Source organism: Vigna unguiculata, chromosome 11, assembly GCF_037176805.1.
Source record: "Vigna unguiculata cultivar grain cowpea cultivar isolate G323 ecotype 2 chromosome 11, ASM3717680v1, whole genome shotgun sequence".
Taxonomy (NCBI): Eukaryota; Viridiplantae; Streptophyta; class Magnoliopsida; order Fabales; family Fabaceae; genus Vigna; species Vigna unguiculata.
In genome coordinates this window covers 28,932,541-28,947,554 of record NC_140802.1, presented here as the reverse complement: position 1 = coordinate 28,947,554, position 15,014 = coordinate 28,932,541, and the positions used below count along the sequence as shown (strand labels likewise).

The window sequence follows — 15,014 nt, the reverse complement described above, 5'->3', positions numbered from 1 at the left end:
TGTGGCTGGGGTTGGCGAGTGTTGCCGGTGTGAGTGTGTTGGTTGTCGTCCGCACAAATGGGTCCAGATATATTGCCCTCTTCAGTAATTAGCTGACGAGTTTGGTAGTCTTAGGACATTACGAGCTATGTTCGTATTGGGAACTCCAATTGGCGTTACGGTGTGTGATCCGTAGCATGGTTTCCCGCACGTACTCTATCGATTGTGGCTGATAGGTGTGGCAGCAAGACATCTTAAGGTACTCACTAGAAGATGTAGAACACGGTTAACATGGTTATGGCCATGTGGGATGATATCAAAGGATAGAATTCCTTTGGAGTGATTGTGTTCTATATATAAATGTATTGTATATATGTTTATTTTGTTAGCTCACCCTATCTGCTTGTGTGTGGCAATGATCGTATACGCGGTATACGTGAGCAGATGATGTTGCAGGTGGGTCTGATGAGGCATAGAGCCGGAGCGGGGCTAGACTTGGGAGAAGGATTTTCTTAGAGTTTTTATATTGTTTTTATGATTTCAAATAAATTGTAATCATTGATATTACTAGACTTTTGATAATTATAATAGTATCTATTATTATGGATTTTGGATTATTGTTGAGGTAATAAAAGTTTTAAAATTTCCCACGTTTCTGGAGAAATGATTTTCATTAAATACAGTTTAATTATATTTCTTTATTTTAATATTTAAATCCGTAATATCTTGTCGGAATACTATATAATCTTGATTCTCCATTATGAATGGAGATACGTAGGAGCGAGGATTAATCCTTGTTGAGGCTAAAAAACCAAAAAATTAATTTCTTTTCTTTTGTACATTCTTTTATTATTATTTTTGGGGAAAATTAAATATTTTGAAAACCACATCCTTTTGCATGTTTAATTAAAGGTATCGTTTTAGAATGGACGACGTGGCGTGCTAATACCTTCCCCACGCGTAATCGACTCCCGAACCCAAAATTTGGTTTTTTTGCAGACTTTGTATTATCTTTTTGGTTATTTCGTAGTTTTCCAAAATAAACTATAGTGGTGATTCCAAAAGCTTCATTTTTTCAAGTTTTATTTTTAGTTTGTCGTGCGTCGTGATTTTGGTTGCGACACCTTGGAAGAAAAAGTCTTTGTTTGTTGCATTAGTTGTAAGCATGTCTAAAGCTCCTTCTTACCAAATTGGTAGTGACTCAAATGAAGAGGGTGCAAAAAGTTCTAGTGAGAGTGAAGAATCATGTAAGAACAAAGGTGAGGATGCCTACCCTTGTAATAGGGATCTTCTTATGATAAGAAGAATCCTCAACAATGAACCTAGTCCCCAAGAACTAACCCAAAGAGAGAACATCTTTCACATAAGATGTAAAGTTTTAGAAAATACATTTCTCTCATTGTGGATAGTGCATCGTGTTGCAATTATTGTAGCACTAGGTTAATTAGAAAGTTACCATTAACTATCTTGCCTCATCCACCACCTTACAAACTTTAATGGCTTAATGAAAATGGAGATGGAGACATGATAGTTAATCAACAAATAAAGGTTATGTTCTCCATAGGGAATTATGATATAGTGTGCTTTGTAACATAGTCCCTATGGAAGCTTGTTATATCTTGTTAGAAAGGCCTTAACTATTTGATAGGAAAACCATGCACAATGGCCTTACCAATGAAATAACCTTCACTCACAAGGATAGAAGGTTTGTGTTTCATCCTCTAACACCTTCTCAAGTTGGAGAGGATTAAGGACAACTAAAAAAATAAAAGAGAGAAAGAAAAATATAAAAAGAAAAATAAAGACACTTATACTCACATAAGTGAAATCAAATGTTCAAAGCGTCAAAGTATAAACCACTAGTCAAATGAGTGCCCTAACAAAAGAGTCCTCATGTTAAGGGCCAAAGGCTTATGCAGAGAGCCAAAAGAGGTCATTTTTCCATTCTCCTCTGGTGGAAGGAAAAGACAAGACCAAACATAACTTTGTGTTGAAAAAGGGAGTCACTCCAAAAGTACATGGATTCAACACAAGGCAAACAAGAGTTTAAAACAAAATGCTCCTAAAAACAAATGCCTTTAACATTCATTTGATCAAAGGTGTATGATCCTTAGGAGATACATGTTTTAGATAATTATTCGCATAACACTTACCTTGTCTTGTGTCTATGGTAGGAAGGTATTTTATCTGGGAGGAAGAAGGCTAAACACCTAGAAGAGAAAGAAGGAATTTGTCATAAAGGAACATGATGATTTGAGGGCAAATCCATTTAAAGAGGGAGGGGATGATGGCAAACCCTGTAGCCATGGCCAAATGCATACATGAGGATGTGTAACACCCCGTCAGAATTCTATTAAAATACTTAGAAGTTTTTCGCATTAAAAAAGAAACTTCCTTTATATTTCATCAAAATAAACTTTCTAAATAAAAAAATAGGTTAAATTATTATCCAACTTCATAATCATCTAACATATACATTACATTATTTATAAAAATTAAAATCATTCCAAAAACATAAAAAAAAAAAATTCTTCCCAAGCCAATCCCCAAAGCTCCTTACTATTTTGCATCCAAATAAACATCATCTGCACCTTTACTTTACTCTCGCATAACACCAGTCATACAATCATCGCAGGTGAAAACCACAACCAAAAACATATAAGGGTGAGCTAACAAAAAACAACACATAACAATAATTTACCAATCATATTACTCACCCACACCATTCAAACCAAACAATTTCACACCATAATCCAAAACCATATTCATGAGAATAAACATGTCATATTACCACATTATAATAGCTAAACAATATGTCTTTCTCCTGTAACTTACCAACAGCCTGCCTGTTCACCAAAGCCTTATGGATAGGACTTTTTCCCTTACTTTCTAAAAGACTTACAAGTAAAAACTTTGCTTACTCACCAAAGCCTTACGGTCAAAACACACTTACTCGACTGAAGCCAAAGCCTTATAGCCTTATGGGCGAAAGAAACAAAAGTTCCCTTTTTCCCATGCTCACCAAAGCCTTATGGGCGAAAAGGAACCAACTTCGGCATTACAATTACGTGAGAAGACATATAGACAACCACATCATTCAATACTTAAAAATTAATACATCAATAATACAACAAACAGATGTGTACTAAAAAAACAACACCAAAATTACAGTAAACTAAAGTTCAAAACATAAACAACAAACTTTATTAAAATAGAAACAACACATTGAACTAAAAACAATCTGACTTGAAAACAACAACAACAATCTAAATTTAAAACAGCAACAACAATTTGAATTGGAAACAACAATAATCTAAACTTAAAACAACAACAACAATCTGAATTGGAAACCAAAAGAAACCAAAATAATAAAAACTCACATATGTCTTCTACTGCAACATAAAAAATAAAACATTCCCGCATCCATCAATGTCAACTACCCATAAAAAAAGTTTTATATATAAAAGAAAAACTTTTACACTTAATAAAGATACACTTTCTAATTTACTTCATATTAGTTTTATTAATTTTATTACAAGAAAATCCATTACATATTTATGTCCATTCTAATATAAGCAAACCTACAAGTTCATATATAAGATAACTCAAAATTGTCAGTGTTATATTCATACACAATGTATACATATACAACCACATACCTCACAAAATGTTTATACATATATATATATATATATATATATATATATATATGTATTCCAACACAATTTAATTTATAATGTTGAAATTGTGTTTACGTTGTCCACGTCTAAAACTACTCAAAATTAAATTTACACTATCAAACCTAACAACCCCACAAACTAAATATGCATGCTAACGAGTAATTCAAAATATTGTGTAGACACAAGAAACTGAAACATAAATGTCATGGATATGCAAAATGTGAAACTAATTGGCAGCAGAATTTAGTCAACAATAGTAGAGAATTTATATGGTAGCAATGAATATGAATTGTATTAGCAACAAGAGTGACTAATAAACATCGAAATAAATTTAAGCATAGTAGTGAGTTATAGGTGCATCTCAAATATGACAACTAGCAGATGCATTTGCAGGTGCAGAAATTAAATATGCAATGGAGCTAGCAATTTAACCATTATGCAAGGAAACTAAGAGATAGAAAGATATAACCTGGAAAAATTCAAAAGCACGTTTGAGAAATTAATTTTTTTAACTACAAATGAGACTAATATAAGTTGAATCGAAAACATAAAAGCGGGTAAAACTGAAATGTACATTCAATGAATTGCAAGAATTGAGAGTCACAAAATCATAACATCATCAAAAGTAAAATGTAAGCAAGGAATTGTAACAATAATGTGAATTCAAATGCCTTGAGTTTAACAAGAAAAGCACAAGAGTTCTCCTCATAGTTGTACTACACCATGCGATAAGGCAATTCATTTTTGCTCAGTGCTCAATCTTGCTTCAGCTCCAATCCCTTAAGGCGACGCCTCCCATTCCTGCACAGCAAAGCTAAATTCACTCCATCAAGACTATCACCTGAGGGTTCTAACAACAGTTCCACATTTTTCCTCTCCTCTTTGGCCCTTCTTTAGGTCAAGTCCTGCACTAGACCATCGAATCCCTTCTCTTCTCATTCTCTAATTGGGTCCCCCAAAAAAATTGACCAAGTTGCCCTATCTTAATTAGGGTCCTCTATACAATAAAAGATAATTTAAATAAGGGGGTTTAAAACTCAAAAGAAAAGAAAAAGAAGGGCTTTCTGGCAAACAAACTTTTATTAAAAGAGTTTGTAAGAAGGATAAACTAAATGCTAAAAAACTCTATTAAAACTACATTTTTATGAAACTATATTTTTCTACACAATTAACAAAAACTAATTTATTAAAGACAAAATAATATTTATTTAAACTAAAAAGAAAGTTTAGAAAGCAAAAATAATGCAAAATGGAGTGCTAACAGAAATTTTATCCTTTGGCCAGATAATTAGCGAAAGCAAATTATAAAGGAGGTAATTTTCCATAGTTGTTTTAATTACAAGATTTTCTTTTTCTTATTGGTGTATACTAATGTTATTTAAGTCATTAAATATGTATAGTAGGTTGGAGCATAAGGAGAGGAAGATGTAAATGAATCGCTACCACAACCAATAATTCTAGAATAACTTGGTGCAATGGTAGTGACTATCTACTTGACACTTATACAATTAGAAATGCTTGTTAAAGTCACAAACAGAATGTTCATCCTTTCTTTTTTATATGTCAAAAGCATGTTTTTGAAGTTCTCTCTAGCACTAATATATTATGTATATCAATAATATAACTTTGGATGTTGTGAATAAACTTCTATTACTTTTATCAAGTTTGGCTATATTCAATTTGTTATTCTAACATTATTTATTTTCAATGTTTAAGGTATTTACATCTTTGATGCATTGAGAGGAAGAATACACACATATATGGATTTATTGACCATGTTGGCATTCAATTTATTGAGAATAAAGGTGAAGAGGTGCATCAATACATATTACAAACATTTGAAAATGGAAAAAAAGAAGTGTACTTTGCACCTTATTTGCAACAGTAAGTATATCTTTTATAAATTATATTATATTTATGTAAAACTTAATTACATCTAATATTATTTGAATCTGCTGGGTCATTGGCAATTGCTAGTAATTCTTCCTTAGCAGAGTCTTGTGGTTCTCTTGTGTTCATTACACAAGTCACTTAAAACTTTAATAATTAAAAATACATTACAAGTGTAAGTTTTGTATTAATTTATTTGTTGTGTTTTATAATTTAAATTTACTAAGTTTCATACTAGGAACAAAGACTATTTACATTAACTTTAAAAAGTGATTGAGGCTTATTCAAGGTTGAAAGGAACACGTACCACTTCTAGAAAGAATTTTTCGTTCATTGCACCAACTACAAGTACTTAATCTTCATACCATTGAAATTTAATTATCAAGTTTACAATATTCTATGAATTTAACTTGTAGTGCTCGCGTCAACCGAGGAGTTGTGTAACATCTTGGTCAGATATTACTTAATAAAGAAAGAACATAATCGAAAATGAATTCAATATAATTAGTATTCCCAAAAACGTGAGAAAATTCAAAATCATCAATGGTGGTAAATTAAAAATGATTTGGAAACAATTTATTACTAGTTCAAAATCCAAAAACATATGTCTTTCATAAAACCCCAAGCTCTAGCCCTCGCTCCGTGTTGATGATCCGCCATCACCACTTGGAATAACATTTGCTTCCTTGCGACAAGTCACACGATCATCGCCAAATACAAACAGAAAGTGTGAGCTCAAACAAGATAAATTATGCATAGACCACGTGAATTCCTCACCCAAAAGAAATAACTTCACTCAACAATACGGACACCCTTAGAACCTTGTAACATAAGATAAAAAATGCATATATAGTCTCATTACCATTATGAGACCAATACATCCCATCACATCGTGTACATACTCGACCATGGCCATAAAGATATTGTATGCTTCCACGAACCTGTCCGCTCGTGGTCTAACCTCTACGAACCTCCCCGCTCATAGTCCAACCTCCATGGATCTCCCCACTCGTAGTCCAACATGCGTGATTCAACCAATTATGAACCTCCCCGCTCATAATAACTATCAAGTGTGAGAACAGAACATACGAGCCTCCCAGCTCGTATCCCCACACAAGAGTATCATTAATATGAACCTCCCTGTCCATATTAATCACACGAACCTACCCGCTCTTGATAATGTCAAGCATATCCTGGCCAAGAGTTGTCACTCTAAAACATGCAAAACACAAAAAATCATCAACCTGACCTATATGAGAGGAGCACAAACACCTTGTACTCATTTAAATTATTAGATGGACCTATATCATTTGATAATTAGATCTTTGGGTCGATGAAGATTCTATCTTGTTCATGTTTCCTAACTTTGTTCTTATGTAACTATCAAATTTTTTTGTCATCATTGTTCCTTAAGATAAGCATAGTTTGGAGTAGCTTGAGCCCAAAATAAGTTGTTATTCAAGTGTTGTTTAGGTATTGTTTGGCAATGTTTCGGTCACTGGAACAACAAATTTTTTTTGTTATTTTGTTATTGTTGTTGTTGTTTTACTATGTTTTTCTTTAGCTATTCTTTTAGTGGTTGTTTGGTGTTGTTTTGGTGGCTAGAAATGCAATTTTAAGGGTGGAATAATGAGTTTTACTTGTTATTTTCACATGTTAAAAGGCCTAAATTTTGAACCATAACATGCCTTGCATGCTTAGTAATAGGAGTTGACATTTCTTTAAGTTAAATTGCATAATAACTACATGTTTGTGTCATTATTTATGCCTTTATGTGTCTTACATGCTAATTTGAAGTTTTCTTTTCTTATTTATAATATCTTTGATAAAACGCTTACCCTAATTTACGTGTATCTTGATTTGGTTGGTGAGCTAAGTGTTCATAAGCATTTAGCAACTCATTAACAATATCAATTCAAGTCTAAAATCAATTTTGAAAATCATTGTGGTACCTAAATTGGGCTTGGTCGAGAGGTTTTGAGAACTTTTGGCACCTAAAATGTTGTTTGGTCAAGAGCTAAAAACACGAGTGGATGAGAAAATTTGTTGAAATTTAAATGTTCCTTTGATTCTAGAGTTGAACCATCCAATTTGCATTGATGAATATGGCAAATTAGTTCCACCATTGTAAGATCCTAATCATATTGGTATGTATATGTTGGTAAATTTTATTACATGTTTGAGTGTTTCTATTAAGTCTTGTTTCAAGATTTTTATCTCTTAGTCTTATTAAAAAATATTTCAACAAAATCTTTCCATTAGTGCGTAGTTTTGTGCTCTTCTTGTTTGTCGATATTCTTAGTTTGGTCTTTGTGGTTTTCTTTTCTTGAACTTCTTTGTCATTTTTCAAGAATTTAAACCTTGAGGGTTTTGAACACTCTTGAATTGTGACTTGGGAGTTGAGTGCACCCTACCTTGAAATTTTGGTGAACTAACCAAACACTTTGAGAGTTTAATTTCGTTGTTTGACTTTTGCTAATTTTAACTTGTTTTCCTTGTTGTTTTGGTCTTAGTAGTTTATTGTTTTGTAAGGAAAATGAAAGATTTGTATAACACATCAACATGTAAAGTTAGAAAGGCCTTATTGACTCAAATCAACAAAAAATCATCCTTAGTTGAGCTCCTCAAGGAGATGGAAATCTCCAGAAAGGAAAATGAGAAATACTTTAGAGACACCATGGGTTAGAAATGGAGAAGGCCGAGAAAGAGACTAGGAGAAGAAGGTCTCATTCACCATATAGCTCCCAAAGAGAATGAAGCTTCCATGAGGAAATGCTAGGTGCAAAACACTACCAAGGAAACAACCCCAAACATCAAGATCCCTAAGTTTCATGAGGATAATAATTTGGAAGAGTATCTAGAGTAGGAAGCAAAAGTTGATCAAATATTTGATGTGAACCAACTTAGGAGATCAAAAGCAAGTAGACTTAATGGTAGTGGAGTTTGAGGATATGCCATAACTTAGTGACATCAAACTTGTATGAACAAATACCTAAGATCACATGTAGCTTCTTGGAGGGACATTAAATCCTTATGTGCGATAAATTTGTTCCTTCCTACCATATGAGAGGGGTCCTTTTAAGATCTAAAGACTTCAACAAGGTCATGTGCTGGAATGACTATTTCAAAGAGCTAGAATCCTTAATGCTTAGGGTTGATTTAGATGAATCTCATGAAGAAAAGGTAACTAGGTTTATGAGTGGCTTAAGGAGAGACATTTAAGACCTAATAGAATTGTATTCAAGACCTAGTAAAATTGTATGAGTACTCCACTCCTAAAAATGTTTTATACATTGCCATAAAGATTGAAACTCAATTGAAAAGAAAAGATGGGGTAAGGATGAGTCACTCACACAATGAATACTATATTCATTCATGAAAGGAAAAAGAGAAAGAAAAACAAGATTAGTCCCCTTCCAAGTCTCACCAAGGTCCACTCTTAGGTCTAATTCGCTTAAGGACCATAGTCCTTAGCCTCCCATTATTCAAATGTCAAGTTCTATAAATGTTTTAAGTGTTTAAGGTACAAACACATTGCTTTGAATTGTCCAACTAAGAGAACCATGACCTTAAAATCATGTGGTGAGGTAAAGAATGAAAACTTTTCCCCCTCTTCTCCTTCAAGACAAGACTCTTCTTCCTCTTGTGATGATGGAATTAAGCCTTGTGAAGGAGACTTATTGGTAGTGAAGTGCATGCTAGGCCAAGTTCAAAATGAACTTGACCTAAATCAAAGAGAACATTTTTCACATTAGATGCCCCATTAGAAATAAGGTTTGCTCTTTAATCATTGATAGGGAAAGTAATGCCAATGGATCTAGCACAAGAGTGGGGATAAGCTTGGCTTAGAAGCCATTCCTCATGATAAACATTATAAGCTTGCATGGATAATTAACAAGTCGATAAACAAGTTCTCATAAGTTTCTCCATAGGTTGAGGTTCTTTGTGATGATGTTTTCATGGAGGCCACGCATTTTTTTCTTAGTAGGTCGTGGCAATTTGATAAACATAGCTTACATTATGGCAATACCAGTAAATACATTTTTTATTCTCTTGGAAAAGAGTTCACTTTGGCACCTCTATCACCTAGGTTAATAAAGACAAAAATAAAATGAAAAAGAAAAGAAAGAAAAGTGACAAGCCTCCTCCATTCTCCACTTCATCCATACAACAAGGAAAAAGGAAAAAAGTCACACTAAAGTCACACTAACAAAGAGAAAAAGGATAACATCTTCAAAGTTAGGAAAATTTCCCAAGAGGAAGGAAAAATTATTTCCTCACATGAAATCAAACTCAATCAAGAAGGGCTGCAAGAATTCGCAATCAAATTCTCTCCAAGCAGGTAAGGATAATGAGCCCTAACCTCTACCAAAGATGAAAGGAATTGCTTAAGAGAAATAAACTTGTTTAAGAGAAAAATTTATCATATTCTTTCTTTTACTTGGTTTAGTTTTTTTTCTCTTTTTGTCTTGAAATAAATTCTAGACTTATGTAGGTCGGCTTTTGGCACTCTTTCTTTTAGTGTTGAGACTCCCTTTGAAAGTTTTGGATAGTGAAAATCCTAGCCCAACATGAGGATTGCTCTTGGAACTCCAAGCTTGCTAAGGACACCTTGATGGATGTAAAAGGGGCGTGGAACTTGACCTAACATGTAAGACAATATTTGAAATGGAGAGGAGCCTTGATTAACCTTCTAGATGGGCAAGCTCGTGTATCTTATAATTGGAGAGCAAGAAGGCACGTAGGTCATGCTAGGTTACCTTAGGCTGTCCTACTTTCTAAAGGATACTTTATAATAAATATTGTTAAGAGATTCCTATCCGTGCTTATTTAAAGGAGCTTCAATGAAAGTCAAAATTTTGAGCATATACACTTATGTTTCAATCATTGTGAACATTGCTCTTTTAATAGTGTTCTACCTCTTGATCTTATCTTATATCTTGATTCAAGTGACACCAAGTGAGGACAACCACCGCTTATTTTGGGGACCTAATATCCCAAATAGCATGCCTTGTTCTCGTTCTCTACTCCCTTCTCTTTGTCTTTTGCTTCCGTAATTCATGTTCTTTATTGCTTCCGCACCTTTACGTTCATATTGTTATTGTCTCCGTTTCTTGTTTCAGTTACTATCTCGATTTCTTTTTTCAATCAAATCATAGATGACAACATAAATTTATCTTTGTTCAACTGGACTTAATAAGGTTTTAGTCATCTAAATTAAACCATTATTTCTATAATAATATAATACGTCACAAGAGGGTCCTCAACCTCCCTCACAAACCAATGATCACAACGCTGGATCTTCTTCTGATTTTCTTTTAATATTAACTTTTTAATATTAACAACAATCTTGTGGTCTAGCATATGCTCAAGTTAGATGTTCCGATATATACATCCTCTAAATAACATCACATCTCACTCTTACCATCCACTTTTCCACCAGCTCCATCTACCTATAATCCTGAACTTCATCAATGAAATCTTATAGGCTCAGAATGTCCTTACAAGAAGTGCAAATACAACTATAAAAGCACAGAAGACTACCATGTCACACTGGTTCCCACAAATAAATGTACTTGAGCCAATATATAATAAAAAAATTTACTCCAATTTAATTTCATGTTTTCAATTTTTTCACATACTATCTCCTCTTTAATATTGTTCCTTTCAAATTATTAACAATAACTAAATCAAACTCGTATTTGTCGTAAACCATTACACTACATTAATTCACATAAATCAATTACATTTACCTTCTTATTCACAAAATTTTAACCTGTACAAACAATCTATTCGTTTAAAAACAAAAATAAACCAAATCCAAAGTCGTTACTGCCGCAAACGACTCCTTCCCATTGATCCCTATGCTGAATATTTTTAAAACCTGTCCATTAGGGTAATTTCTCCCCAAAAGTATACCAATTTTGTTAAAAAACCCGAAAAAAACGCTAAATGAAATAATAAGATCAAATATAAGTCCATTAAACTGTTTTTTCATATGTAGTGAAAGCAAATAACACACAAAGTTCTAGAATCCATAATCCAACATCACATGGTAGTACATCCGAACACGTAGAAATCAACAATCACACACACAACTGGGGTTATCTATGCCCAACACAGTAGGCAGGTAAGACTTGACACTTAAGAAACCAATCACTCAGAAACCATGAATCTTGATATGCTCCTTCTTCACGATACCGGCCTGTTTATATTCACAGGTGAAAACAACCAGAGGTTAGATGAAGAATCCTGGTGTCCAAATATTTCAATGAACATGCTACAAAATTACTGACCCAACTATGATTTGTGCTAAATACAAATCATTAGGCTACAAACAAAACCGTGATTTATGTAGTTGCTTTCTTTATGTTTATTTCTTTTTTCTTTTTCTTTTTTCTAAACACATCTAAAAGGTTGAGCTAAATAAATTGTCTACAGTTTAGAAGAGTATATAACAACTAGGTTCGCATTAACCATATAAATTCAAAAAAAATGTATTATATACGGTCTCCAATATGAAAATGGCAAATTACTTGGCAAAAGATTCAAATGACATACAGAATATTCATTCCCTAAACCAATAAAATGGAAGAAAAATGCACAATTCTCTAGAATGGGCCATTCCAATAGGCCATAAGCCTTGAAACACAACTATGAAATAAAGCAAAGAAATAAGAGAGAGAATACATGAAAATCAAAAAAGAATTTAATTATAGTAACACATTGCATAACACAGATGAAGATATAGTTACCTGGACTAGAAAGGTTGAAACATTCTTCCGCTGATCACCTTGAAGTTGAATAACCTACAAACACAAACACGTAAGCAACAAACAAGGATAGATCATTATTTGACAGGAGGATGTCACACAAACCTGTCCTAGTTCTGGGTCCTGAACAACGGTGCCATTGCAACAGAACTCTTTCTTAACGTCTTTAAGTATCTTGTTATAGCTGAATTCTTTTTTCAATCCCTGAACAGTTGTCAGGCTTTTCCTACCATTTCGCTGCTGTACGCGAATATGCACATACTCCTTTGAACCAGCACCCGAGTCATCAGCATTTGCCTCAGCAAAAGGATCTATATATCGAGGGCAGATCATTTATTAGATTTAACCACTAACCCTAATTAACATAATCACAGTATCTACGCACTCGAATATACAATAGTGACACAACAGTGAGGGCATGCATGCGTAATAGCACAACTTTCGCAAATGATGTATCAATGTTGGAAAAACTGAATATAAAATTCACCAGCATAAACTATAAGATTGTCTGAATTTACAGGACAACAGCCTTCAACCATGGAACAGGATCAAATTTATATTGAAAATAACATGTCCCTGATAAAACTCAAAATTTGAAAAGCTGACTGTAAAAGTCACCGTAAACCAACAATCAGCAAATTATAAGGTTGTCTGAATTCACAGGACACCAGTATTCTTTAACCATGGAACATAATCAAATTTATAATGAAAATAGCATGTACCTGATAAAACTCAATTTTAAAAGCTTAGTATAAAGTTCACCATAAACCAACAATCAGCAAACTGTAAGACGTCTGAATTGCCAGGAAAACAGTCTTGTTCAACCATGGAACATGATCATGTTCATAATGAAAATAAGATGTTCCTGATAAAACTCGATATTTGAAAAGCTAAATATAAAATCCACCATAAACCAACAACCACCAAACTATAAAATGTCTGAATTAACAGGACAAAAGTCTTGTTCAACCATGGAACATGATCAAATTTATAATGAAAATAACATGTCCTTGATAAGACTCAAAACTGAAGGGAAATACCAAATTCCACTGTCAGGAGTACTCAGAATTAAATGGAAAGTGAACAGATACATATTTAGTCAGACAGTACTGAAATCTTAAAAGGAAATCTAAAGACGATACGTATAAAACTACTATGGTGAAATAAAGGTAAAAGATAAAAGTTTGAGCCTATAATCAACTATAACTGTCTTGTTTGTGCAAGTACATATATAATGCTAATACCACATGTATAATGAACTCATAATTATTCCCTTAAGAAATATCACATATCACGGAGAAGACAATTCATCCACATACTAAAACATCTGCAGGAACACCTTAAGAAATATCACATATCACGAGAGAGGAGAATTCATCCACATACTAAAACATCTGCAAGAACTCACAACATACCGAAGGCAGTGGGAATTTGAGCGTCTAATTCAGACATAAAATTTGACTCTCTATGACCGAAGGTTCCACCAACCAGATTGCTCAGACCTGACATTGCAATCAACATGTTAGCTAAATTGAATTACCATAGTAGCACACTTCACAAAAGTACAAGAGCAAAATCCATGTCATTGATAATCTCCATCACATCAAAAGAATCTTCAACACAACAAACTAGAGAAAATTTCATCAATGACCATCCCATGTATTAAAAAATTTCTGACCTCTGTATCCAAAGCTGCAAAATAATTACATTAAATGATTTAAAATGAAAGCGATCGAAAAAAAAGAACCCAACTAGTTTATCCTACACCACAATTTAGAACACTAACTTTAGAAAAATTCAAAAGAAATAAATAGCAAAAAGCAAAATCCCATCCAAGATTTCAGATTTTGCTTTGAAATCTTGAAATCGATAGTGACACGAACCTCAGTCAAAAACTATCACAGAATAAAAATACCATGCCTCAAATATCACTTTACACCCAAATCAACCGCAAACAAATTAAATTAAAAAAAAATAAAACAAAACAAAAAAATAAAAAATAAAACCTTTTCACTGATAAGAAACACTCAAAAAAGATCCGATCAAGACTATATCAGAATCAAATCAAATCCACGCACAGAAGATGAAAGATTTAGGAAAAACAAAAATAGGGAGTAAATATTTAGCAAACTTAGAAGAAGGATGATAAAGCAAAACAAACCCAACCCTAAAATTAGCGAGTAAGATAAACAAAATCTTAAAACGGATGATGAGGGATTACCTGATCCTGAATTTAAGGTTTCGATACCTGAAAAATAGGGTCAAAAACCGAAACCCTAAATTGGATAAGACTGAGGTGAAACTTTGATCGGTTTCTCTGTCTAGGAGACTCGGTGAGGTATTTACGTTTGGGAAGAAAATGGATTTATTTAATACAGAGATCAAAAGCGGCACGCGTGTCGCGTGTAAAGAACTTGGGATCTAACTTTGAGTAAAAGACACGCATGAGAGAGAGTTTACCTTTTATTATGAAAAGAATTCGCGAATAATCTTTCTAAGTGTGTATCTACTTTTCTTCTATAACAAATATTTTACGAAATTATGTTAATATTTAATTCTTAAAATAAAGAAATTAAGAAATATTTTCATAATATAGTTATATATAAATATTTTTTATAATTTTTTATAAATAATTTTTATTATGTAAATGATTCTTTTTATTATAAATAATTATAATTATTTAAATTTAAAA

The 15,014-nt window shown here is 33.0% G+C and overlaps 1 protein-coding gene across 2 annotated transcripts; it reads right to left on the bottom strand.

Moving 5' to 3' along the window:
* Window positions 1-11,522: 11,522 nt before the first annotated feature.
* LOC114170049 (protein translation factor SUI1 homolog) lies at window positions 11,523-14,797 on the bottom strand. Of its 2 annotated transcripts, XM_028055530.2 has the most exons (5): window positions 14,544-14,797; window positions 13,738-13,824; window positions 12,428-12,633; window positions 12,305-12,358; window positions 11,523-11,754 (listed from the first exon to the last, which is right to left on the bottom strand). In XM_028055530.2, the coding sequence occupies exons 2-5, from the start codon at window positions 13,772-13,774 to the stop codon at window positions 11,710-11,712; spliced, it is 342 nt and encodes a 113-aa protein (XP_027911331.1). In that variant the 5' UTR covers window positions 13,775-13,824; window positions 14,544-14,797; the 3' UTR covers window positions 11,523-11,709. The 2 variants fall into 2 exon arrangements, with proteins under 2 accessions (XP_027911331.1, XP_085525250.1); XM_085669124.1 differs by lacking the exon at window positions 14,544-14,797 and having other exon boundaries at window positions 13,738-13,843.
* Window positions 14,798-15,014: the final 217 nt, after the last annotated feature.